General features: G+C 42.1%; 2 protein-coding genes and 1 long non-coding RNA gene across 5 annotated transcripts in view; 2 read left to right on the top strand and 1 right to left on the bottom strand.

Moving 5' to 3' along the window:
* Window positions 1-2,062: 2,062 nt before the first annotated feature.
* LOC110481925 (uncharacterized) lies at window positions 2,063-9,262 on the bottom strand. The gene is made up of 2 exons (XR_014957813.1): window positions 8,481-9,262; window positions 2,063-3,523 (listed from the first exon to the last, which is right to left on the bottom strand). It is a non-coding gene; the product is annotated as an uncharacterized LOC110481925 (long non-coding RNA).
* Window positions 9,263-9,527: 265 nt separating this feature from the next.
* LRP3 (LDL receptor related protein 3) overlaps window positions 9,528-27,474 on the top strand; it is a 29,973-nt gene continuing 12,026 nt past the window's right edge. Inside the window, exons 1-3 of the mRNA XM_077786265.2 lie at window positions 9,528-9,861; window positions 14,684-14,731; window positions 23,048-23,186. Of these exons, the coding sequence (XP_077642391.2) occupies window positions 9,795-9,861; window positions 14,684-14,731; window positions 23,048-23,186 (254 nt within the window). The 5' untranslated portion in view covers window positions 9,528-9,794. The remainder of the gene's footprint in view (window positions 9,862-14,683; window positions 14,732-23,047; window positions 23,187-27,474) is intronic.
* On the top strand, window positions 14,738-23,041 carry LOC146766375 (uncharacterized). 3 transcript variants are annotated; one of them, XM_085589448.1, is made up of 3 exons: window positions 14,738-18,384; window positions 18,820-18,836; window positions 18,924-23,041. In XM_085589448.1, the coding sequence occupies exon 3, from the start codon at window positions 18,948-18,950 to the stop codon at window positions 19,920-19,922; it is 975 nt and encodes a 324-aa protein (XP_085445574.1). In that variant the 5' UTR covers window positions 14,738-18,384; window positions 18,820-18,836; window positions 18,924-18,947; the 3' UTR covers window positions 19,923-23,041. The 3 variants fall into 3 exon arrangements, with proteins under 3 accessions (XP_085445574.1, XP_085445573.1, XP_085445572.1); XM_085589447.1 differs by having other exon boundaries at window positions 18,462-18,836; XM_085589446.1 differs by having other exon boundaries at window positions 14,738-18,836.

Here is a 27,474-nt window from a genome sequence, read left to right as displayed (position 1 = left end):
GAATAAACTGCCTTGGTTGCCACAGCCAGAACCTGCTGCCCTTCTAAGAACAGGGTGAACTTCATTGTGCTCCTTAATATTGATTCTCATGATGTCATTTGTGATTTCTTCTGCCATTCTCTCTGCCTGTGGTCTGTGGAAGCAAAACCAGAAGATTAAGGGAGAGTTAATGAATTAGTAGTTGCAAACACAAATTTGGAATTATTAGAGCCCAAGGCTGTCATGAGATGTCACATCTCTCAAAAGAGGTGCTAAAACCTAAGGCATCATTTAGCTCCATAACACTGTAACACTGTTGTTTAGATCTTGTGGTCCAAATTCAGTGTCACATGGCAGTAAGGGAAAGACTTAGTCACTTCTTTTGATGTTGTCCTGTTGAATCTCTGACTTAATAGTTTCCAAATGTTTTCACATAAACTGATTGTGCAGCTGCTGCTGGTTTCTGCATTTCAGCAGCTCTAAATGTGGGGCCCGTAGGAGAGCATAAAAATAGATTTGGGGCTGCTTTGGCACTATTGTTTTTAGGCCTGCCTGGCAGTGATCACAGCTCCTGTGGCTGCAGAGCTCTTGGCTGGTACTGTGCAATCTGAAATTAATCCCCATATTTGCTCTGCATCTGCTCTTCCCTGTGCAGAACTTCAGGAATGGTATTAGTAATGACCATGGGAGTGAAAATTGCCCATAAGGAAGAGGAGCATATGTTACATAGTAAATACAAATATTTCTGAAACAAAGTTACATTGTGGAAATATTAAGATGGTGAATGCTTGCACATCAAGATTTACATATCACTGATGGGTTTTGTGTTAACTTTTTGTGCCCTTGAGAGGCTTTGCAGAAATCTGAGCCCTTCTGTGCTGGGATGCATCAAGTAAATTACCAGCATAAACAGTGAGATTGGTGCCAAGCTAAATGTGGGCACTGCAATGAATATTTATGTTTCCAACTGGATTAATGTACTTTTAGTAGATGTATAGACACAGGATGAAATATTTAAAATTGCTTGGCATTAATTGACAGTTAAATATTTGCTAGTGTGGCTAGCTTTTGAGAAGTAGGAAACCCTTGTGATTTTCCCTTCTGTGTCATTGTAATCAATGGACACTGCTTTGCCCTTATGTTCAGCAAATGTAAGACTGAGAACAAATTAACTTATCACTATACACCAGATCTTTACAGTAGGGGAGTCAGGATGAGTTGGATTTATGATTGCTGCACCTGTGGTCGTGGAAAAGGATCAATGCCAGGTTGGCTAATGAAATAATGGTATTAAATATTATCTCTTTGAATCACTATCTTTGTTCAAACTAGTACAATGCCATTTTGCTGGACAGAACTACTCCTATTTTTTCATAGTTAGAGCAGAAGAGCATGGAATAAGTAAGATTAAAAAACAACAATTGTTGTAATTACTGTCATTTCTGAAAGCAAATTACTATAGTAAAGCAATAGTCTAAAAGGAGTAGGTTTTCCTGAGTTACATGACAATTATATGTGAGCTGCCATATTTTTGGTAGTCAACAAAACAAATGCATACACATAGTTTTGTTAATTTTTTCCAAGAGGGTCTGTGAATAATGATAGATTCATAAAAGTTAATTACAGTTAACTCCCAAAACAACTGGTTGTGTGAGATAGTAACTGAAAAATCTATAAACATTCCAAAAGTCTGTGAGTCTGACAATGTGAATACAAATTTAAGTATAAATTTATACTTGAGTATTTTATTCAAATAGGTTTTAAAACTGCCTTTGCAGTGCATCCCCTGACATGGACAAAACAATCACTATGCTGCCATGGCAAGAAGTGCCCTAATGAAGGGTATTTGAACCTGAGTGCTGTAGATGTATACACCAATCTGGGGATCATGGGATTTTCTGTGCTATGTACACTGTGTTACCCTTCAGTCCTCTCAAATATGTACAAGATCAAAGAACTTTTCTGTTAGCTACTTTTAATTTAGGATTTGTGACCCTGGTGGTTCTATCAACTTGATTGCTTCCTGTTTAAAAGAATTCATAAATGTGTAATATATAAATATAGAGCAACATGTGGAGCAATGTATATATAAATTTGTTTTATTATTGTTGCCTGCTGTAGGATTCTCCCCTATACACTCTGAAATATGTTTTGGTCTGAGATTTCCCCGAGTGAGAACTCTGTACAGAAATTATTTATTTAGAAAAGTTATAGTTACCTTCATGTAATTCTGATTTTAAGTAGGTACCTTTTTGCAACAGTCCTGTTCATGTGCCACTACAGGCACTTGTGGATACTATCCTAAGTGGTTTTACTGCCGTTTTCTTTGATTTTATTTCCTAATTTTCATTAAAATAATATTTTTCCTTAATTTACTTGGCTGCCCTATCTGGCACCTTTACCTTCAACAGAGGAAATAGCTGGAATGTTTGACAGCCACTTGGATGCCCTGGGAGGGGATGCCCTCCTGGGGAGTTGTGGTGCAGCCACACTGCTGTCCTGGGGGATAAAGGAATGAATGTCAGCTCAGGGGAGCACCACTGATGAGTATGAAAGGGGATCTCAGATGACTCAACCTTCACAAACATGGAAATGCACAGGCAGAAATTTTCTCGCTATTGTCTTTCAGTTTTTGACAAATATCTCACTGCCTCAGGCATAGGGGTTGCAGATGATGTTGGATCCTAACAATATGTATGGTTAAAGCTTTGTCAAAACAAGTACCAATGTGCTCTTAAAACAGTTTTGATAATCTAAATCACTGATTAGCCTCATACTCACTGTCTTTTTTTTTTCCTTTCCTTCTCTCTAGGCATACTTACAGCCCATGTGTGTATGAATCCACAGGGCTGCCAGTCTTGTTCACTCATTCTTCAGTTGTTTCAATTATTTTCCTTTCTTGTTCTTCAAACCATTTATCACAGGTTCTCCTTTTATTTTCATGCTTCTGCTGCACAGACTGTGTCATAGTTAAAGGATATATTGGATTACAGGGTTTTCTTTATGCACAAGAAAATCTGACTTTTCATGGTTTTAAACTCCATTGAATGTTGAAGTAACTTTGATTATTCTACAAATCTCTTGACAGCAGTTTTGTTCCATGGTTTATGATTATCCTTTTTTTCTCCTCTCTGTACTGTGGTCTGAATTAGTATGCTGATTTGTGAAAACATGACTGTGTTTTATATTAATCAGATTTCACTTGTACACTTCAGATAAATTTTACTTTTAGAAATTTTATACAATGCGCAATAATTAAAACAGCCTCGGCAGCATGGAACAGATATGAAAACATTACACCTTCAGGGCAGGTATAATTTCCTATCCCTAGCTTGATGACATGCCACCAGTTTTGTACCACTCTAGCTGTAACTGTCAGTATCTGGCAGGATCCCTGAGGATCCAGGAAGACAAGTGCTTGTTGATCCAGTGGACAAACCAAAGAGAGCAGAGCATTTTGTGCCATGGAAATCCACCTCATGACTTAGTAGTGATGGACTTGAGATGTTCTGTGTCCTCTTCCTGGTAGGTGCTGGCTCACAGCCTGTGTAAAGATCAGACATCCACACTTTAGCACAGGTTGGCATTTCTTCTTTAAACTTATTTTATCTCTTAAACTTGCTTTTTTAAACTTGTTTTTTTCCTATCTTTTAAACGTGCTTTAAACTTATTTTATCTTTTAGTGAAATTAGCTAAACAGATTATTGTCCTGATATCCTAATACATTGTCTTTCCTTTTATTTACTTTTATTTCCTATTTATTTCCTTATATTACAACTTATATCCTTTTTCACTCTCTCTGTGGAACAGTTTCACTGAGGCACAGTTCCAAATTCTTGCTGTTATCAGTCTACTCATGTTAAGAAGAACTTTAGGAAATAAGGTGTCATTTGCTCTTTTATGAACACAAAAACCACTGTGCTATGAACATATATATAATATATATATATATATGAGAACATCGAGAAGATGTTCTAAATTGTCAGTTCTAAATTGTCAGTAATCATTATTCTAGTTGATTCCAAGGATACTTTCATACTTTAAAATCATTAGGACTTTTAAAACTATATAGGGTATTGCAGTGATAAGAAGTGCACACTTCATGAGAATGAGTGTAAGAGAAATTTATGCTCAAAACCATACCATTGGAACTTTAAAAATATAACTATAGTAGACAAATAATGGAAACAAAGCCATACATCAGTCTTAGTGACAACCCCTGAGACAGGTGAAATACAAATTGCATCTTCTAGGACCAAATAAAACTTTTAAGGAAGTATCTAGGCCAAATTTTAAGGAAGACTAGCCAGAGATGCTTAATTTTTGTTATTGGTAACACAAGTAGTAGGAAATAAAAAAAATATATATTTGTTGATGAAACAGGAGAAGCCTGGTTATCCTTACCCTCTACTGTGCTTTTCCTGTTCAACTGGTAATTGGGTGCAAGTAAAATGGCAGTCTATAATAAGTATACTGTGTAGTATAGACTGCAACTATTATTCAGTTTACAGTGGAATTGCTGCAGTGCTTGTAGTGTGGTTCAGAACTGTTCTGTCAGTATTGCTGTGATTTTTAACCCAGGGCTTCCTGGTGAAATGGCAGAGCAGCAGCTCTGAGTTACTTGCTGCACCATTCCTCAGATGGCAGCGTGCTGAACAGCATGCTCTGGCTAACTTGTCTTTGCACAAGTTTCCTAGTTGTAAGAATGGATGAAAGACAGCTCTAAAAATTATTGTTGTTCCCAGCTAATGGGTGACATTACACCAGAGAGCATTTTCGGGGCTGGCAGGGGGAATGCCACAGGGTGGTGTGACAGGGGAGCTGCTCTGCAGCCTCTGCATCTGCACTGCAGTAGTTCACTACCCTTCTCCACAGCACAAACCAGTCACTGAACTGAAGTGTCTCTACAGTCCTAATTTATGTTTTGATTTTCTGTGCATGCTCCACTTTAGATGAGCCTGATTATATGTAACACTTTAATTAATTTATATTTTTTTTTCTTTCTTTTTAACAGAATTGGAGGCTGGGAGCACATTGCTGAGCAACCTCAGGTGGCTATTTTCATCTTCTCTGGTAACAATATTTATTCTGAGCAAAGATATTTGTTCTCTCCCTAGGAGATAGATAGCTTTAATGTGCATTCATTGTGTGAGTTAGAGGAGCTTTCATGCTTCTAATTCCAATCTGTTTGATCTCCTACTTAAATTCTAAAATAAGTCGAGTAACTCATGCAGCTAGTATATGTTGACTAAGAATGTATTGATACTTTGTTCCATTTCCTTCTGTAGAAAAGAAATAAAGTGATAAAGACAACCTCAGGCCCCGCTGAGCCTGTTATTTCTGTGAATTCTTGCAGGTAAAGGGGAATCCGAAAACACATTAATTCACCTAAAATGTGATTCAGCTTTATTTTGGTACTACTCTTCTATCATTTACAAGCAGAAGGTAACTTCTTGAGTTACTTTAACCCTCATTTACCAAACATTTTGTATGTCAAGGAAAATAGTAAATCCTTTAAGACTCCAGCTACCAGAGAGAGTAAGCCCCTAATATAGCCAAAGCACAAAAGTATTTATGAACTAAACTAAATCATCCGAACTCATGCCATCAGCAGATAAGAAGGAACTGGCAGAAGAGAGAAAACAGTTTAGCATCTTAGTAGATCTGGGGTCTCACTATTGTCTTGCAGTGCTTTTCTACTGAGTAGATAATAAAACCCATCATCACCGCAGTTTAAATCGTGATTTAAAGCCACCAGGGAGGTAGGAGGTATGGTGTGCTGCTGAAATAGCCTTTCACAGGTGAAATCAGTGTGTAGGAACTCGGGGTCCCTGTGAACACTGCAGAGTGCCTGTGCTGCAGGGAATGAGTGTGTGTGAGTGTGAGAGTGTGTGTGTGTGAGTGTGAGAGGGTGTGTGTGAGTGTGTGAGTGTGAGAGTGTGTGTGTGAGTGTGGGTGTGTGTGTGTGAGTGTGAGTGTGTGTGCTGGCCTGTGGTGGATGGCAGCCTCCTGAAACAGCTGACATAATTGCTGACATAAACCAGCAATTTGAGATTATACTTCAAAAACCCAATCACACTGAAAATATTGAAAGCCACAAAGAAGAGAGAAATAAAGCAGTGCTGGTTGTGGCCTGGCTTTTTCTTTCAGGTGTCTGCAATGATTTGTTGTCCAGTGGAGCTTATTGATAAAGTGCAGCTTAAAAAATTTGTTAAGGAATCCTGATAAACTCCCTCCAATTATTTCTGTAAGTATTTGAAATGCAGACAATTCTAATTCTCCTCTGTAATTATTCTGCATGTTTCGAAAATCTGATTTTAGTAACATAATTAAACACAAATGAGACATAATTTTCTTCATGGAGAGGTTGTGTGGACCTTCAGTTTTGTTAAGAGAGCTAAGTTACAAGTATAAAAAAAAACCTAATATGCTATTACAGCTGCCTTGATAGCAGTTACAAAGACAACTGAACCCTTTCAAGAGAGAATAATTTTATTTTCTTTTTCAAGCAATTACCCTAATGTAATTGCTGCTCATAATCTGGTCTGCTTGATACAAACTCAGGATTTCATAGGATGTTCAGAGTGTCATAGAGGAATATCACAGCTTTGCACTCTCTTTGGAAAAATGCCTATATATTGGTGATGTTCTTACAGTATTTCTCCATCAAACAATTTGTATTTGCCTCCCTGTGATACCAAAATGCTCATATTTAATTCCCATCACATTTTATAAAATGAATGTGAATTATAACAGTGCTTTTCAGCTCTACACAAAATTCATGAATAACAAATCCCTAAAGAAGAGGAAGGAAAATAGATCACTGTGAGGTTTAGTAATGATCTATAATGGATCAAGGCAGAAATAGTGTTAGAGTTGGTACAGCAAAGTACCCTTGAGAATTTTCTTCTCTTTCAGGGAGAGTGTAGTTGTCACTAAATGTAAACCTTATTAAATGCAGCCAGATAGTGCTGTGCAGTGATGCAATAAAACCAGAGATGAACAGTGTGAGGCTGAGACAAATAATGTCTTACATTATTTTTCTGATGTTTTCTACCCAACTTTTCTTTAATGCCAGCTGTCAAAAGAGAACAGTGGTGATTATATGGGATCACAGACTTGCTGATCCGCACAAATCTGTACATGCATTGAAATTAATACATGCTGAAAAGGAGATAAATGCATATAAATTGCTTGTGGAACTGATAAAATTATAGCCTTAGTCTAAAGAAATCTCAACCAAATTAATCCATAGTTAGACATGCTTGTAAAAGAAACCTAAGCTTTTATTAGTTACAAAAACTAGATACAGGGGAAACTGATGTGAATAAAGTAATAAAATGACATGTAATCACAATAAGACAAGTATTACACACATGGACAGGCTAAGGTTCCAAGTTATTTTAATGTTTTTAAGTACTAATATTAACAGAATCCATAATCTTTGTATCATTCTACGTCTTCATTTTTCTACTGCATATTTTTAAGAACTGTAGCATCAGTAAAACTTTATCAAAACTTTATTTTGGTGGTGTTATGTGACTTTTTTGTGATCCAGTTCTGTCAAAAGCATTAAAATGAATGAGCATACCTATAGCATACATAATATAAAACATTTACTCCTAGAGCCATCTCTGTATTATGTTTTGGAATGGGATATGAAGGCTTGACACTTGGCTTGAGCAGTGATTCAGTTTGGTGTGACTGTTTTAAAGTGATTTTAAAATAGTCTGCAAATCACCCTGAAGTAGAGCACCTAGGATGGGTTCTGCTGGTTGTGTTTTCAAGGTGGATGTTGTGATGTGATAATTAATTTCCCTAGGTCAGCAGATGCTAGAGCATACGCATATGTACCTTCATATATAATTTCCTAAAATATACATCTATTTATGTGAACACAAAAGTGTGTGACCGAAAATTAGGTGTCAAAATTTTTAATTAGTCCTATGTGAGCATTAAAGTATAATTCTAAACTGAGTGGATTTTATCTTGACAAGATAGTGGCATGGACACAATCTGTTAAAAGAGTCTGCATGCATCATTTTGCTTTCAGTCCTATAGAGTCCACTGTTTGGGTGAGGTGCAAGGGTGTTATTTAATGGAAATAAGAGATGCAATTTACTATAATTACCATAAAAAGGGTTAAATCAGAATGTAGAGGTGGCTATATATGTTTTTTTAAATTACAATAATAGACGTACCAAGGAAAAATTCTTTTATGAAACATTCCATTATTGCTTTTACAGACCCATAATTTGAGAATTACTGCTCAAATCCCCAGATGAAATGATTTTACAATCATGGGTCCATTAGAGGTTTAAGAATTGTCTAGTTAGATTACAAAGAGTTTAGTTGTGAAAAATTGTTGTGTGATTTATTATGCTATTTAGAATTGCACAGACACATATGAATTAGGCTGTATCTGCAGAACAGACAGCTCACCGCTGTGCTGAATGTGGGGCCTTCTCATCTACAGGTAAACTTCGTACTGATCCACTTACCATTTTCTGTGACATCCATTTCTCTCATTCCAGGCACACCCCACATGATACTACTGATCCTCAGGCGTTCATTAAGAGCCAGAGTGATAGGCAAATGGGAATTACAATTATAATAATTCCAACAAAGGAGTTGATAAGGAAAAGGTAAGGCACAGGTCTGTAGCTCAGCCAGGGTAAGGATCTCAACCCAATGCACTACCATAGCCACACTTTATATCGTTGAAATAAAAAGGCCTAAAGCACTGGTACAGGTTCTCAGGGGGAGTATGTCAGCATCTGCAAATGGGAAAACAAGGAAAAGTTCAGCAAACGTGAGGTAGAGCTGTTAGGGCAACCTAAGCAGGGGTACCTGCCCCTTGCACTGTTTTGCAATTCCCTTCATCAAGTTCCCAGTTAACTCCTGCTGTCGTCTTGCTGCTTGTAATCACATTAAGCTTTGTCCATTTTCAGCGGGAGAGGACGGGTTACGTCGTTCACAGTAATCCAAGCCGGCAGCCCAGCCGTGGATACGTTACCTGTTTGGGGACCAGAGGACTCGTCCCCGGGTCCGCAGGGCTGGAAGGGCTCGGGCCCCAACACCTGGTGCGGGTGGAGCGCCCGTGCGAGCTCTGAGGCCAGCCGGGCTCCGGGGAGGCTTTTCTGCGGGCGCCCGTCCCCGACACAGCGGGAGCTGCGGCGGAGCCGGCCCAGCGCAGCTCCGCAGGAAACTGCCGGGGAAAGGCGCCGCGCCGGGCCGGGGCAGCCGCGGCCGGGCCCGCGGCGGCGCTGGGCGCGGGCCCGGAGCTCCGCGCACCGCCCGGCACGGGGGCGGCCCCGGCCCGCCCGCGGGCTGCCCGCGCCATGGCCGCGGCCGGAGCGGGGACAGCCGTGCCCGACAGGAAGCGCGGCCCTGGCCGTCCCTTCCGCCCCCGGCCGCGCTCCGCCCGGGCGCCGGCGGCGGCCCCGCAGGTGTGCGCGGCGCGGCGCGGAGCGGGGCGGCGCTGCGCTCCCCTCGCCGCCGCGCTCCCCTCGCCGCCGGCCCGGCCGCCGCAGCCGCTCGGCGGGCCTGTCACGTGGGGCGGCGGCGCTGCGCTCTGTTCTCCGCCACCTGCCCCGGAGCGGCGGCGCGGCCCGGCCATGGGGCCGCGGCTGGCGCCCGCTCCTCTCCCGCCTCCTCTCCCGCCTCCTCTCCCGGCTCCTCTCCCGGCTCCCCGGCGGGCGGGGGCACCGCGGGCCGGCGGCGCCGCCGACTCCTGCGGCTCGGCGTAGCGGCTCGGCGGGCGCGGAGCCGCCGCGGTTCCCCCCGCGCTGAAGGGCAGGCGACAGCGACCCGCCATGGAGAAGGCAGCGGCCGCGGAGCTCCGTCAGGGCGCGCTGGCGCCGCTCACTGCCATCTGCCTGGGTGAGTGCGGCCCGGCCGGGCACGGCAGCGCCCGCGGGCACCGCCGGGCCCCTGCTCCCCTGCGGGAAGTGCCCGCGGGCGGGGGGCGCGGGACGAGGCTGCAGCACACCGAATGGTGACGGGAGCCCCCGTCGCCCGCTGCCGAGCGCTCGGCTCCCGCTCGGGCTGCCGTGCCCGGCGGTGCCGGGGCCGCGCGGAGCGCTGCCAGATCCGCGGAGCCCATCGCCTTGCCCTTGGCTCTGGAAGCGCTGCCACAACCTCGCACAGCCCTGAAAAAAAAGTTAGGGAGGCATCCCAGGTTCTTCCGTGGGCCGCGGGCTTGTGCGGGGCGCGGTGCGGGCAGCGGCGCCGGGGCTCGGCTGGGGACTGCCCGGCCCTTCTCTTGAGCGGCAGCGGGAAGAAACCTTTTCTCTCCCTCTGTGTCTCTGCCATATTCTGCTCTCTTCCCTCCCTTCTGCTTGAAGCCGTTGCTTTCCGCTCTGCTTCTCAGCAGGTGTTAATTTATGGCAACGTGATGAGGCGTATCACTGGTTTCCAGTCTGTCAGCCCGTTCAGTCGGGGGAGATGGTTTTTGTTAGGCGGCAGCGTTGGCGCCTGGCTGTGACAGGAAGGAGCGAACCACAGCCCCTGTGTCCCTGTGTGTAGCAGGGCACGTGAAGTTAGCGCGGCTGGAGCTGACTGCTCCCTTCCTGCGCCCTGCCAGGGGATTCTGCTGGGGCAGCGTAGCCAGGAGCAGCTGAGCACTGCTGGGCTCTGAGCCCTCCAGACTTGGTAAAGTGTCACAGCTCCTTGATCCAGAATGCTTTCACCCACATCTCTTCGCTAATGAAGTGGATTAGAGTTAATTTTTAATAATCCCAAGTGACAGTTACTATTCGTTATGCAAACGAGCAGAAAGGGATATCTTGTGGCCAGACTGGTTGTTCTGTAAAACAGACTACTTGTTTTTTGTAAAACGGCTTCATTAACATCAGTGCTTACCTAGAAAAAATGTAGGAAGTTGAACTTTAAACGTTGCTGTGGTTATTTCAAATGTATCTATTTTAATTAAAGTAAGTACAATAGTACAATATAAGAAGCTAGCTAAACTACAAAACAGTTTGAACATCCAGGTCGTACAACTTTCTTTTTGCATAGCCTTAACAGGATGTCAGAGATGTGCACAGCATGAGGATAATATCTGCTACACTGCTTAGTTAAAGTTAGCGAAGATGCATATTTCCCCTGTATCTTTGAATTTATTACTGGTTTTTGGGGGGTGTTTTGGGTTTTTAAAATTTTGTTTAGGTTTGGTTTTTTTTTTTTTTTTATGTGGCCCAGTCAGACCTTTGTTAAACCTTTTATTAGTTGACATAAATAGCATGGTTATTGTTAAAATGACTAATGAGGTAATAAAAGGTTATGTAAACTCCAGAGCTGAAGTGAGAACAGTTCTTGTGTTTAGGTGTGGGTGATGTCAGGCTGAAAGTTTAGTAGATTTCTGCTTTCTATGACTTCTAGAATTTCATTGTCTGGCTCTTCTTTTCAGCTGGAATGTTTTATTCCTATTCCTTGCACAACTGACAGTAGTGGAAGTTGAGAAACATGAGATGTGGGAAGCTTGTAAGGTATTTTGCTTCAGTGAACCCATAAGAATATAATGCTGCTACTTTGACTATTTTTGTATTTTACTTCCTGCTTGTCTGTCCTTTCATCCTTGTTTTTGGTTCTTGCATCTTGCCATTCCTTCCTTGTTTTCCCATGGCCTGTGTGTGGGTGTTTGGTGTCTGTATCAATGCACTGCCAGTGACCATTGCTGTGTGACCTCATCTGTAAACTGCTGCTCCAAAGACTGGAATTGGGTTTGTTTCAGCTGTTCTTTTGTGAAGCCATTTTGTTTATCATTCTTGAGAAATTCTGGAGGACATAGAAAGTTATCAAATAAGAAGGAATCGGTGAAGTTGATGTCTGTCCTTCTGGCTGTGGGGAAATCATGGTAGCTGTCATTTGGTTTGGAGGTGCCAGGACGTTAATTTCTTTTTTAATCCAAATAGCCACTTTCCAAGCTGAAAATCTCACCCTGAGAATTATTTAGCAATCCAAATGAATGGCACAATAAGTTTCCTACATGGAGTTCAAGCCAACTGAACCACTTCAGGAATCTTTTTCTGGCTTTCCCACAACTGCTCAACAGTTAAGAAAAAGGGCATCCAGGAAACATTCAAATACTCTGGTCTCTCACCTGTTTTTATTTTGACAAGAGACAAAATCAGCAGAAAATGGCTGTTATTTCTTATAGGCCTCTGACAGTTTTGAGAGCTAGGTCCTGGTTTAACAGTGCTCTTGTGGTTTGATGGTCTTGAGTGAGCAAAATGGGTATTGGAAACCATAAGCTTACTCAGTTGCTTGGGAAAACATCTGGTGTGAGACTTAGATTGGATTTTAAAAAACTATTTTTGCTGACTTGGTATAAAAGGGTTTGAAAATGAGAGTGAAGAACTTGCAACTACAGCCAGAAAAAGTTTTTTGCAGAGTTAAATTAGTATTTTTGGGAGTTCTTTTTCGTAGGTATCTGCCAAGTGTGATGTGCAAGGCTGCCTTTAACTGCATTTGTGGTGGTAAACTCGGGCTCTCTCTTTAACAGTCCTCAGTAATGTGGCTCTGAATTGGCTAATTCCACTCTATTATGCCGCTTGTCTTTATCCTACTTATTTCCATTTAAAGAGAATAGGGGCCTCTTATTAGCTGTGTGAGGAAACCTCTGCTTCAGAGCTTGATTCTTATGGCAGTTGGGAGTGTTCACTAGGAAACATAAAGATTACAATGGTAGTACAGACCCAGATTTATCCATACAATGTATCTTCAAACATTGCATTCAGTTGTGCTGATACTAGTCATGCAGAGTATTTTCATGTACTTTCTATGGAGCAAAACCTTGTATTTTACTTCTCATGAATATAAATTTGTGACATAATCATGGATTAATTTCATCTCAGTCTTTAGGACTATATTACTGTGGTTACAGATAGTGGCACTTTAATATTGTATGAGGAAATGTTGTGTTGCTGTTACTGCTGTGACCCAGAGTTTGTCACAAACGGATGTGCTGCTTTGCCACAGTTAACAGGGCTGTGTTGTTTCCTGGTACAAGATAGTATTTTTGCTCCTAGCTACTCTTACTCACCTAATAGAGCAAACTAACACTGTGAAAGGAGAAATAATTACATGGCACATTGCTATTATCATATAACAAATGTTACTAATGTTAGCTAATTGTGTAATAAAATCAGTGCTGTTAGGGTCCTTGGAACATCATAATAATGCTTATTAACACAAATCTATGACTCAGGTGTGTTTCTCCTCAAGCTGTAGCATTACATATGCTGCCACTTAGTTGCCCTCCTGGTTTTGTGTATTCCTAAAAGCTCAGTCCAAGACTGCCTAGAAGGAGGGGAAGTCACTGCCCTTGTCCCTGAGGCAGAGCCCTGAAGTCTGTGACCCCAGGAGCGGTTTTCTCTCTGTTTTGCAGGGCCTGGCCTCAGCCTGAGGCCTGTAGCAGTTCTCCCAGAAGGAGAATATCCAAACAGTGGATAGCCAGATATAAGTCTTGGAGGGACTGCTGTAGGCACCTGAGCTGCTGCAGTGTGGTGACTGAAAAACATGAGTGGGCCTGAGCTGGAAAGCTAAGGCATTGTTTCTTATTTCCACCCCTTTAGTACTTTCTGTACCTCTTGTGCTGGTTTAAGTTATAACAGAAGGTAGTCAGGGCAAGAGTCATTGTTTTGGGATGTGTTTAGACAGTGTAGAAGACAATGGGGGCCCACACTCTGAGCCATAAATAGTGTTAATTGTCAGCTGCTTCCTAAGTGACTGTTGGGAACAGGGACGGTTTCTCTTCCTCTCTTCTCCTATTGTTGATTTTTAAATGATGTTTTTAACTAAATTCTTGCCAAGAGATTACCTATTAAAAGATTTAGGATTTAACATATACAAAATAAAGCCAAAGTGAGTGCTTGGGCTGGGATGTTGTTAATTAAGTTTTTGGTAACATTTTAAACCTTTAAATTTTTTTTTAAGCATTTGTCATTCTGTTATTAGGCTATCTTTGTAGATTACAGATTACTGTTGAAATGAGAGCAGTCAGTGGGAGACTGTAATTTTTAAAGAATGTGTGGGGAAGCTAATAGGGAACTATGTATTAATGCTGATTTCTGGAGCAGCAATGACATAGGACGAATTTTCTTTGGCAATAACTACTCTTTCCAGATCACTTTAATGGTATACACTGTGAGAGGAGACTTTTGAGAAAGTGAAGAGTCTTTGGAACTAATTTGCAAGTCAGATATGTATTGCAAGTACTGCCTCATCCTGTTTTGATTGTATTAGTGGACCTTGTTGAAAACTTCATTGCTTTTGCTTAGTCAAGGCAATCATGTTAGCTTTAGCAGCTGATTTTCAAGGTGACATTTACCTGGGGGGAGAAACTTTGCTTTATTCAGAGAAGTATTTAAGGACAGTAATCACGTTTTAGTGTGATTGTTCTTCTGTGTTCTGCAGTTAAAATTAATCCTATGGAATATAATTTAAAATGGATTGGCATTTGTTTCTTTTGGTAGCATGTTTCAGAGATACTAAATTTACATTGTGTATTGACTTGTTTTAGCTACAGTGAAGGATAATAGTTGATCACATGACTTGCCTGTGCAGATAAGCAAAGTTCTTGTTGGGAAGCTGCAGTGCACTTGTGTTAACACCCCAGCAAACACCTAGAAACGATTAACTATTGACTGCCACCCTGTACTGCTAGAATTTGTCTGAACATTGTTTTTCTGTCTTTACACAGTGAATCTCTTCCTGACTGGGAAAATAGAAAGTGCTGTTACCTCATTAGGTAAGACATACTTTTCTTGCCTGTATTCACTGTTCATTTGAGCTGTTACTGTTTCTTCCCCATACAGAGGTGTGTTGTAATGAAAGAGTGACTTTTAAAATGACATTTGTTTAAGACAAATGAATGATGACATCTTAGGAAGTTGAGGACTTTTAAGTCTTCCTGGGCTTTGTCATGGTGCCAGCCAAGATGAGGGATCTCTGTCCCACTGTCCCCAAGGGCGAGGGATCACTGTCCCTGTGCCAACCAAGGCCAGGCATGACTGCCGCTGTCGCCAAGGCCAGGGATCGCTGTCCCCGTGCTGGGGTGGCTGTCCCTGTGCTGGGGTGGCTGTCCCCAAGGCCAGGGATCGCTGTCCCCATGGCCAGGGATCGCTGTCCCTGTGCTGGGGTGGCTGTCCCCGTGCTGGGGTGGCTGTCCCCGTGCTGGGGTGGCTGTCCCCGTGCTGGGGTGGCTGTCCCCGCGCCGGGGCTGTCCCCTGGGCTGTCCCCTGTGGCCCGGCAGTGGGGACAAGTCCCAGGTGCCAAGCAGAGGCTGCGGCCACCTTGGGTCACTCCTGGCCCTGGCCCTGAGCCCCTTGGGCCATGGCCTCTGCCACAGCTGCTGGCACTGGGGGTGTTGCTGGCACTGATTTTCTCATCTGGTTGCTGTTAAATTGTAAATTGTTCCAGTAACAATAAATTGAGTAAATTGTTATCTCAACCTCTAATCTGCATTTCATCTCTCTCACCTGAGGGGATTGGGAGTGGCTGCGTGGGGTTTATTTTCATTTGGGCTTAAACCACAACAGGATTATAGACTGCATCATTGTCATTGTGATAGATAAAAATTGTCTGCTTGAGGCTAAGGTCGTACTGCTGGGTATGTTTAGGAGAAAACTCTGTGTTTAGGAAGTATGCCTGGGAGCACCAAGTCAGGGAGACTGGCTCATTCCTGAAGAAGCTAAAACAAGAATATTAAAAATGTCTCATGAATGTCAGTGTGGAAATTCAACTAGAATTGCAGCAGTTAGTGTAATTTCCTTCTCTCTAGCAGTGCTGTGACTTACTGACGTTATGGGAATATTGAAGTCAGGATCCTCTTAGTGATAAGGACCCTCTTGTGACTGTCAATCTACCATTATATGTATAGATGTACTTTATTCCCAGAGAAGCTGTAATTTATATTAAAACTGAAAATGGCAAATAAGAGAGATGGGAGGAAAGGATATTGGAAAACAGAAAAATAATTGTAGGACAGTAGATTGAATAATGTTGGAGCTTGAGTGTTCAAGTCAAAATTGGGGGTTGACAGAAGGTTTAAATCAGGAGAAAGTAGTAATTTTATGATTAGGTAATTAACCTGCTTAAATTAAGCTTAAAGAAAGTGTGGATAAACCATGAAGGAGATGTATTGTTTGCAGCACACTATTTTCCATTCTTTCATTGGAAAAAGTACAGTGTCATTTATGTCTTAGTATGTTCTGCCTGGATGGTTCTTTAGCTTTTGATGGAGTTTGGCATCTGTTTTGTGTATGATGCATGAGTTTACAGAGTGCAAATTAAGTAATTACACAGTTGCTTACTTAGACTGGTGATACTGCCCCAGCCTAAAATGTGTAGAAGTGCTTCCAGTTGGCTCTTGCTTTTTAACACTCTTTTTTCACTAGAAATAGAGTTGTAACATCTGGCTTTAATTCTGCAAATTTGCTGGAAACCTCACAGTATTGTAGCCTTCATGTTTTCTTGTCTTCATACAGTTTTGAGTTACCTTGTCTCCTGATGGTGTAACTGGAGCTTGGGATAAAAATGATCAACAAAGGTCATTGCAACAGAGGGATCCATCCGTGTGTAGCTTCTCTTACCTGTGCTCACAGGAAGCTAGGCTGTTGATCGAGCTGTGTGAGCTTAGATTTTGTCACATCTGCAGCTGGAACCCTTGGACTCTGCCTTTACTGGCTCTGATGAGGGGCAGAAAAAGCCAGCTGGAGACTGAGCAAAGCAAAGGCGAGCCTTGAGTCTTCTTTTCCCACAGGCATAAGGGATCTGCATTAAACCATGTGTGCAAGCCCTCCTTGAGGGAGCATTGTGAGAACTTGGGGAGAGTTTCCTGCTGACTCTGAGACAGCTACTTGAGGAAATGTGTATTGCCAAGCACTTGGTCTTGAGAGGAGTTTCCTTGTGGCAAGTGCAAAACATCTTTTATCCTGCAGCAGATGGTTGGGATGCGTTCCTTGTGACTGGGATAGGCCCTGGTGCAGAAGATTGTGAAGCTGCAGGTTTTATTTTTGTCTGGGATTGTCTGAAAATTTATTCCAGCACAGCATAGTATCCTCAGTGCCATCCTTTTATGAAGCTTAATGTCTGTTTTATTACAGTTGCTCTTGCAAAAATAAGAGTGATATTAATGTAAAGTTTCTGGAAAAATCATTGCACGTATTTGTGCCATAGTTATCTTGCAGAGGGAATCTACTGCTGTTTACAATAGAAGAAATCCATTTGATTGTTACAGAAAGCCTCATTAAGATTTATGTGCTCTTGACAGTCTCTGAACTCCAGTCTCTTCTGGCATGTGTTTAAAGTTTGAAGTTTTATTTTTCTTTGCTTTTTTTGGGATTTTTTTTTTGTTTGTTTGTTTGTTTTTTTTGTTCAGGTTTTTTTTTTAACTGTGGAAGAAATTTATTACTGTCTGTCTTTATAATTTATCTTTTCTTTAAAAACACCATTTCAGTTAGATTTTTGCTGAGTTGGTTGGCCAATCCAGGCATTGGAATTTTTGTTTCTTCAGTAATGCTAAATGTAGGAAATTTAAGCAGTTTGGAGCTTTAGTGAATTTAGATTTCACTTCTAGGTTTGTGCAGAAAGGCTGTAGAATTGTTGAAAAAGTGTTATCACTGCTATTCTTTTGTGTTGTCACTGATGATAAGGTCTTCAGAATCCGGGACTATACCTTTCTATTTCTAGAAACTTCCCTTTCCTTTAGATGTTTTGGCAATTTGAACAGGCTTTTATTTATTTCCTTAAGGAATCACAGTGTCATGCTGAAGCCCTAAGTACTTATTAACACGGTGCTTAGGCATGTATGTGATTTCACAGACTTCATGGCCAGGAGCTGAGGAGGGAATTGGGACCCTTTTATTGATATTGAAGCCCCAACAGTATAAAATTCTGCCCTTGTGTGGTTTTACCATTTTGTTGTCAGCACTGAAGGCTGTGTTTAGTAAAGGTATTTCTTTCAAAATGTTTGTGTGTGAAAAAAGAGCTGCTGAAAGCTGTGCTGGGGTACTTCACCTTTTACTTCACCTTTTCCTCCTTGCAGCAGTCGGTGCACAAGAAGGGAGGGGCAGGCGACTGCCTTAGGGAGGAGGTCGATTGATGTTTGCAAGGCTTGTAGTAATGAGCGTTGGTGGGGAAAAAAGGCATCAAAACCATGAGGCAGTTAGGTGAGGTTCGGGTAAACACTGTAATGGTTTTGGGAGGGATGCATGTGTGTGTCCCCAGTTTGCTCCGACAGGTTTAGGGGACCGTGGGCATATCGTTAAACAGTGTAATTAAGTTTTGGCAATACTGTCTTGGTGTCATTTGTAATGATGGTGTACCCCATAATCATCTGTTCCCAAAACTCGTTCCTGTATCTCTGAGGTTCCGTGGCCAGAGTTGCGTTTGTGTCTGTAAGTGGTGTGTGTGTGTGAGTCTGTGTGTCTGTGGGTGCTGTGTGTCTGTGGGTGCTGTGTGCCAGTCTGTGTCTGTAGGTGCTGTGTGTCTGTGGGTGCTGTGTGCCAGTCTGTGTGTCTGTGGGTGCTGTGTGCCAGTCTGTGTGTCTGTGGATGCTGCGTGTCTGTGGGTGCTGTGTGCCAGTCTGTGTGTCTGTGGGTGCTGTGTGTCTGTGGGTGCTGCATGCCAGTCTGTGTGTCTGTGGGTGCTGTGTGCCAGTCTGTGTGTCTGTGGGTGCTGTGTGCCAGTCTGTGTGTCTGTGGATGCTGCGTGTCTGTGGGTGCTGTGTGCCAGTCTGTGTGTCTGTGGGTGCTGTGTGCCAGTCTGTGTGTCTGTGGATGCTGTGTGCCAGTCTGTGTGTCTGTGGATGCTGTGTGCCAGTCTGTGTGTCTGTAGGTGCTGTGTGTCTGTGGGTGCTGTGTGCCAGTCTGTGTGTCTGTGGGTGCTGTGTGCCAGTCTGTGTGTCTGTGGATGCTGTGTGCCAGTCTGTGTGTCTGTAGGTGCTGTGTGTCTGTGGGTGCTGCATGCTAGTCTGTGTGTCTGTGGGTGCTGCGTGTCTGTGGGTGCTGTGTGCGAGTTTGCTTTGGCACACGTGTAGTTCGAACGCTGCCCGAGCAGCCTCCGTGCCTCTCGAGGTGGCGGGCTCGGAGATCAGGGACGCTGCCGCGACGCCGTTTATAACCCCAGGCTCGGCGTCTTCTCCTCTGGCTGTTCGGGAATTTGGAGGTCCTGCGCCGAGAGGAAACAGCCCCGAACAGCCCCAGGCTCGCTCTGTCCCTCCCCGATCAGCCCCAGGCTCGCTGTGTCCTGTATCCCGAACCAGCCCCAGGCTCGCTGTGTCCTGTATCCCGATCAGCCCCAGGCTCGCTGTGTCCTGTATCCCGATCAGCCCCAGGCTCGCTGTGTCCTGTATCCCGATCAGCCCCAGGCTCGCTGTGTCCTGTATCCCGAACAGCCCCAGGCTCGCTGTGTCCTGTATCCCGATCAGCCCCAGGCTCGCTGTGTCCTGTATCCCGATCAGCCCCAGGCTCGCTGTGTCCTGTATCCCGATCAGCCCCGGGCTCGCTGTGTCCTGTATCCCGAACCAGCCCCGGGCTCGCTGTGTCCTGTATCCCGAACCAGCCCCGGGCTCGCTGTGTCCTGTATCCCGATCAGCCCCAGGCTCGCTGTGTCCTGTATCCCGATCAGCCCCAGGCTCGCTGTGTCCTGTATCCCGAACCAGCCCCAGGCTCACTGTGTCCTGTATCCCGAACCAGCCCCGGGCTCGCTGTGTCCTGTATCCCGATCAGCCCCAGGCTCGCTGTGTCCTGTATCCCGATCAGCCCCAGGCTCGCTGTGTCCCTCCCCGGTGTCGGGAGCTGGGGACCCTGCTCCAGGAGAGAAGGGGGACCTGCTTCAGTCAGGGCTCCAGCCGACGGGAGATAAGCCAAGTGAGAGACAGGAGAACGGAGTGGGGCTGGGGAGAAAAGTCTGACACCATTTCCCCCTTTGCCCTTTGACCTCATGCTCGAAATCCAGGGCACCACCCTGGGGGCTGTGCCTGGCAGTTTTTGTTTGGGGTCTCTTTGTTTTGGGCAGTCCATAGGGTTGAGCAGTTTTGTATTTAGTCTTTATTTGCTGTTGTTTTTTGTTGTCATTGGATTAGGAACGGTGAGAAGCAACAACATTCAGTTCACGCCTCCCGAGTTTTAGAGTCAAACTTTATTTGGAACTTCAGATATTTATAGGCAGGATCATTCACCCAGAACCTGATTGGTTCTCAAACAACACTCCTCACACAATTGCTTTAATTAGGAACAACACCTTATTGTCCATAAACATGATGTACAACATTCCACATGTTTATAAACACCAAGTGTACAGGCTTGAGATAAAAATTGTTTTAATTCTTTTCTCTGAGCTTCCCATAACTTCCCTAGGACGATGCCTGGGAAACTTACCTGTTTCTCTCTCTGACTAAACTCTTGAATCCACAGTTTCTGATTGTTGCTGTTCTGCTTGTTAGTAAAGGGTTATTTTTTCACTTAATATACTTACATTCATTACTTACTTGGACCCCAGGGGGAGATACCTAGACCCAGAGGCTTCTCCTTTAAATTGTCTTAAACCAATCTGGACCCTTTGCAAGAGCTAAGCAATTGGCCTTTTGATTTTGAGTAGGACAAGTGTGAAAAGCTTGATGTGTGTCAGAGGGGATAAGGCCATGGTAAAGTACTGGCAACAATAGCCATTGTCAGATGAACTACCAAAAATGACATATAATATCAGTGCAGACCTTCCCTCACTATGTCCTTAGATTTGCACAGCTACAATTCTTCTGTTGAAAGGAAGAATCTGTTTCTTTTGTTGCTTGTTTTTTTTCTTGCCTCACATATCAGATGTGCCAGTGTTACTAAGAAAAAGCATTTCTCACTGAAGACCTGAACTGTGATGTTACAACAGATCCTCTACATTAAGAAACTACGTTATTCGAAAACAAAAATATGTAGTGATATTACTTCAAAATGCTGGGATACTATACTTAAGTAACCATTGGTCAGAGTCTTTGTAATTACTTCCTAAAACTGAGAAATAAGTATTTGGGAGAATAATAGCTCCCTAACTACACTGATGGATGTGTGAATGGAAGTGCTCACGTGGAGCCATCAGCCTGTAAGTGGGACTTCCTCAGAATGGAAACTAAATAAGTTTTGTGTGGTTTTAGCTCTGTTTTATTGCAAGTACTACAAATAAGGAATATTAATCCAGAAAATAATACGGTACGAGGGCAGCAGAAATATCTGCACAGGTGTTGCTGGAAGCCTTATGGATAGTGCCGTCTTCTGTATTTGTTCTTTCACCTTATAGATTCTGTTTCTTTCCTATTTTGAAGTGTTACTAGCCTGGCAGTTAGGAAATGCAGTCTTCCCAGCTCCTTTATGTGTTTTCTAGCTCTTGGTCCTCTTCTGCTACTGTGATATATTGGTGCAGTAACAAGTATGTGGAGGAGCACAATTCTAGACCTAAAGAAACTGAGAACTAGAGTTGAAAAGTCCTGTGGGTCTTGCATTTGCTTTTATAATTCTATAATTGGAACTGCATCTCAGTATTTTCCAGTATCTGGCATGAAGCTGCTCTGTTTTTAGAACTGTGATAACAAAAATGTTCTTGTTTTTGTAACTTCCTTACTGCAAAATATTTGTTTGGAAAAATATGTTTTCATGTGTTTATGTATTCTTTATGTTTTTGTGGCCTTTGAAACCAGTAGGAATTATATACATGTATTTCAGTGGAATGCTGTACCTGGAGAGTAAAAATAATAGCATTTTTATGTTTTGCCTCAGGTGAGTTATTCACCTCATGCTTTTTGTACTCCTGTGGCTCTCACTTTAAAAGTGCTTGCTGTGAGCAAACAGAATAGTGCCAGGCCTGGGTTTCCTGGAGGGGACGTGCTGCAGCCCAGCCCCAACCAGGAGCTCTGTAGGCAGCCCTGCCACCTGACTTGACTGCAGCCAAGAGCTGTGCTGGTACTCCTTCCTTCCATCCCTCCAGTGCAGCTAAATCTGATCCCAACTGGGAATTGAAAATGGTGTATTTGTGTGGCTGGATTTCAAGTAATACTGTAAATCTCTCATTTATAATGCAGTGTATTTGAATGCTTACGTGTATGAGGTGACGAGGTATAGGCAACCCTTTTTTCCTTGCTGTGTTTTTCAGCTACAAGAATGTAAGCTTCTGTCAAAAACTGAAATGTTCAGCTGCAGTCCACAAGTCATGGTCTAGATAATAATTTGTTTTAAAAATAGTTTAAATAATATTTTTTGGAGAATATTCAGAATAGCTGTTGCATTACAGAGAATTTTCCCTCTTGTAGTCTGCTTGGAGTACATTTTCCTATCAGAACAGCTTTTCAACTTGTCCTTGGAACATCTAATTTTTATTTTTGAATTGCTTAATTACAGATTATAAGTATTTGATGTAGCCTGATGTTTTCCATAGGAAGAACTAAATGTGCTTTGAAAATGCTGAGCTTTATTTGGCCTTGTTTGCTCCTTTCCCTGTCTTGAAAATTTTTCCCATCTATGTGGGTTCAGAAGGAATTTAGAGTACTTCAGTAATGTTCAGTAGAAGCATTTAACATTGGACTGCAGTTTACTTTTTTGTGGGAGAGGTGGGGGTGTGGTGGGTGGTGGTATTTTCTTAACCCTTACAAACTCTTCATGTGGTTAAGAGAATAAACAACATGTGTAGGAACATGTTACAACAGAATGAGCTACTAGTTGCTTTACAGTTAATTCGGATCTTCTTCACTTGCTGGGTGACCTAGCTAGTTTGGGAAGCTGGTAAGAAGGATTTCTGTATGACATCCTCTTGGCAGATCCATGCAGTAATACCAGTTGTAGCCTGTGGTAGATTCATGCAAGGTTATCAATTGGTCCTGCATTGAAATGCAGGTTATGCTTACCTGCACTTGGTGTGGGTGTCTTAATTATAAAACAGGGCAGGGAAGAAAGGAGAAAGAGGATAAAACTCTTGACTCTGATATGTCTGCAGTCTCCAGGAAGTGATGAAAGCTTTTGAAGCTAATATGAATTGTTGATTAGGCAAAGCATTAACAGTATGATTTTTCTCCCCTTATTAACAGCTGCTTGCAGTGGAGAACTGGAACAGCACACAGAGAGACGGGGAGTCATCTATAGTCCTTCTTGGCCATCCAACTATCCTCCAGCCATTAACTGCAGCTGGTACATCCAAGGAGATCATGGAGATATGATAACAATTAGGTACGGTTTGACATTTGTGGAGGTAAAGGATTGCTTTGCTGAAACAAAACAAAATGTGAGTTTACCTGATACACCAATGTGAGGCTATCTTCAGAGCCACTGGATGATCAAAGAAAGCTGAAATTGGTTATGCTGGAACATGGTTCTAGGTTGGGCACCTCTCTCTATTTAAAAATGCTTCACTCTGTCTTGTTTCTGTGGGCTACTTCTGACATCTGTGATTACAGGAGTCACTTTTGGTCTTTTAAAGTGTTTATATTCACAGTGCCTATAGGAGATTTCATATACCCCTGACATTTGAGGGAGTGGGAAACAGCAATATATTTACTCACATTATATAGTCCCCTTTTCCTTCATTATGTTGCTTATAAATAGGAGTAGGTGAAGGCTATAAAACCTGGAACAGCTTCAGTGGGCATGTAAAATTCTTGGAGAAAAAATGGTATTTTCACTAATGTCTTGAAATGGTGCTATGTTTAATATACAGTTGAAGATAATTATTGCTTATTGTTACTTGTTTACCAAAAGACACATGCTTTTCTGCTTAATATTTATTTCCAACAAATCAAATAATAGTTAGCATTTGTGGTACAATTTCAGCTCAATTCTAGAAAAATGCTATTCAATAAAGATTAAAATGTACTGCAAATGTCTTGTTAAGAATGTTTAGGGTATAATGTGAATGTGCCCAATTTCTCTGTGGCTTGTGGTAGGATCCTTCATGAACTAAGAATTTCTTACTTAAAAAATAAAACCTAGGAAAAGTTTTTTGGGGGGTTTTAGTACTGTTACATTTGACACCATCTGCTCATTCTTTGCTCAGCTGCTTAAAAGGACTGCAAAACCTCTTCAACTGCAGATGCTCAGAAATTGAAAATAAATCTGCCACAGATGGAATAATAGGAAGGCTCTACCATCCATAGTTCAAAGTAGGAACTACTCACCAAAAGTAATGAAGTAAATACCTGCCAGCATTTTTAAATTCATACATAGAAACATGCTTTTAAACCCCATTACATTACATTGGACGTGGGGAATTTGTTTCAAAGCAGAGATTGCTGGAAACTGAGAAAGCATACAAATGAAACACAGGACTTGACTCTGGAGAATAATGCTACAGTTTATGCTAAGAAAATGTCTCAGAGCTCCAGTTGGAATTGGGACTCTTTTCTGCAAGTGTGAGTGTAACAGAGGCTAGAGAAACAAAGGAATATGAAGTGTGGCAACTGGTAATAATGTGTGTACAATTTAGATGTATGCACAGCAATATGACTTGAAAGATTTCTTAATGGGTTTGTTTTCTGTCACTGAATGCACAGCCATATCCTGCCCTCCTCTGCACATGCAAACAATAGAAACTATGTGTTTACATCCCAGGGACTCGTGTTGTGGTGTTATGTTTGTAACTATAAATGTGTTTGGAATGACTCACTCCAGTGTATGAAATGCAAAATGCTACAGCAGCTGAGGATTTCTTTACAAGGCTGTTGCCCTTGCAATGCCAAAGATGTAAAAGAAGGAGCTGACTTGCCTAGGCTAGGAGGTTTAAAATGCAAACATGTTTTCTGATTTCCATTTGGATATGCTTCTTATTCTAGCAACGTGTTGGTAAGGGCACAAGAGTAGCTTTTTAAATTTTCCTAGGAAAATCAAACACAGTTCTTGTGCTAACATCTGCATTTTGAAAGGTTTCAAAAAAGCCCATCTCCTTTGTGTTGTGTTACACAGCATGCACTTCCTTTGATCTTGAATTCTCGTTGACAACAAGACAGCAGTGTTATATAAGAGATATATATATAATGAGATCCAGCAGGCATCATTAAGGGAGAAAATTGCAGTTGAAAGTATTTTTTATTTCTAAACTGTTTGCATCTGGTGGTTATTTTTTATTAACCTATTTTTCAGCAGCTTTCAGTAGAGCAGTGACCAGATCTACCTGTGTGTATAAGATGCTGGCTTCTATGGCCATCTCCTTTAGAAACTGTGTCTTAATGTCTGTCTTTCATGTGTATATTGATTTTCTTCATATCCTCACATTTCCATGCCCTTTGTTTTGCTTTATAGTTTACTTCCTAGAAATCCTTGAGGGAACTTTCCCATGAACAGGAAGTCTATGTTCCTTGTACTTATACCACTCCATATGCATTTTTCAATACTTTCTTTCAGGTTCACGTGTCTGATAGAACGATTCCATTGAGACCTGTGAATAAGAATGTAGCCACTGTTTTTCAGGACTATGTTATGTCTCTTTAAATTCAAGTGTTCAGTTGTTAGTTATTGTTTTGGAAACTACTTGATTTTTCCACCCGTTTTTTCTATTTTTGTACTTCTTTTTACAGAGGATTACAAAAAAAATGTAAGATCATATAAAGATGTCATGTGCAGTAATTGCCTTTGTACCATCGTTTACAGGCTTAATAGATTTATGTTTCCTCATATCTAAGAAAATGATAAAAGAAATTTTTGTTTAGCAGTTGCTGTTACTTGATGCTTGTAATTAACCCTGGTGTGGGTGGAGTGAAAATTTATTATTTTGTTACTGGAATTTAGGGGACTGCAAGTAAAATGTTCTCCATATTCAGAATTCAAGATAAGAGTTGAAAAGCGATCTACTTAGTGACCCACTCAGGCTTTCTCTTATTAATTGAGGTGAGGGGATCACCTGCATCAGCTTCAGTGATTCATAGCACTGGCTTTGAAAAAAGAAATTGTCAGATACCATTTGAGTTTCAATTTCTGCATTAAACTGAGGTCTGTTCATATATTCTTGCTGGTCTGTAATTGTGTGAAGAGTTAATGGGACTGTTTCACAGTCTATTTACCATACTCATTGTGTTTCAGAACTTGACAGTAATTGGAAAAAACTCATAAGAGTCAGTTACTTGCTCAGCCTTTGAAGAAATAGTCCCTACTAGAAATAGCCCCTACTAGGCAGTGTCTCTTGTCTAAGGCTATGCAGTTAGCTTGTGCTTGGGAGCTGGGAGTAGAATAGAGCTTTCCTGACATCAGGTCCTTGTGCTTCAGTAGTTAAGCAGAAGTTCTTAATGAGCCAATTAAGTCATCAGTTGTTCACGGTCTACACTTTCTGTGAGAAGTTGGCAAATAGAAGTAACTTTTCTTGCTTAATTGCCTGGTTGGTTTTATTTTGGGACTGTGCTTTACTGACCTATCCATAATATTTTTTCTCCAATTTTTAAAATGAGTTTAGAGGGCCAAATTGGACATTTACTTTTTAAAATTTATTTACTAATTGCTTTCATTCAGGTTTTGCATCCCATGTTTGTCCTTTCCCAGTTACTAAGAAAGCTTTCTTTTTCTTTTATCTGTAGTCCCTTGTGCCTAAATTACTGAAAGGGTTGTAGAGAATTCCCTACATTATTTATAGAAGTACTTTTTTTCCTAGCTGCTACTTTTCCTTTCAGTGCAGATGGCAAAAAAACTAAGCTCTTCTAAGCATTAGTTTTGCAGGAAGCACATTTTTCTCATATATATATATATATAGATTATTAATGTGTGTTTGTGGTAGTCTGGTTTAATGAAGTACTTTCCAGCAATGTAAAAATAGATAGTAGGAAGATACCATTGTAGGCTGTTACTTCATGTGAGTACATAGTAAAAACCTGATATATATGACTAATACTGTAATTTCCTGGAAACTCCTGGGGCTCTGCTCACTGTTGGAGGTAACCTCTATTTCAATATCATGCCACTGGGAACAGAATCACATGAGTTTACTGATTCCTGCAGCATTCAGGAAAAACAAGACTTAGTGCTGCATTTCTCAGTTCAGATCGAGTTGTTCTGATCCTCAAAATCTGAATACTTTCAGTGTTTAATTGGCTATTGTATTTCTGTATAAAAATATGGAAGAGACATTCCAAGAGCAAGACAATAGCATCTTTCAGGAGAAGCATAACCTGCAAACTTTTGTCCAGTGATTTTGATCTTGTACACCAGTCTTCTTCTGCGTTCCTGTATTATTTTGGACATCCACAGGTAGCAGGGAGAGCAGCCTGAGGACCAGGCCATTTTAAAGGATGTTCTGTGATGGGTTGTATTTTGTTTACATTATAGTTCTAGTTCTGGAAATACTCCTTTTCTTCTCCCTGCCCTGTTGTGAACTAGGGCTGTGTGCTCTGGTTGTGGAGAGGAAAAAAAGCCTGGAGGAAAGCCAGGTTCTCCTTCCCTTTTTCTCCACGTGCCAAGATGCCAAAGCAGGGGAGCATTGCTTGGGAGTGAAGCTCTTGGGTGGAGGGGGATGTCTGGAGCAGGGGTTGCAGGGGGGATG

Source organism: Lonchura striata, chromosome 11, assembly GCF_050655825.1.
Source record: "Lonchura striata isolate lonStrDom1 chromosome 11, ASM5065582v1, whole genome shotgun sequence".
Taxonomy (NCBI): domain Eukaryota; kingdom Metazoa; phylum Chordata; class Aves; order Passeriformes; family Estrildidae; genus Lonchura; species Lonchura striata.
This window is presented reverse-complemented; position numbering and strand designations above follow the sequence as displayed.

Coding starts and splice junctions, on each gene's coding strand:
- LOC146766375 (XM_085589447.1), top strand. CDS start 18,537: ATGCTGCGTGTCTGTGGGTGCTGTGTGCCAGTCTGTGTGTCTGTGGGT. Junction 18,837..18,923: donor TAGGTGCTGTGTGTCTGTGG/GTGCTGTGTGCC, acceptor GTGTGTCTGTAG/GTGCTGTGTGTCTGTGGGTG.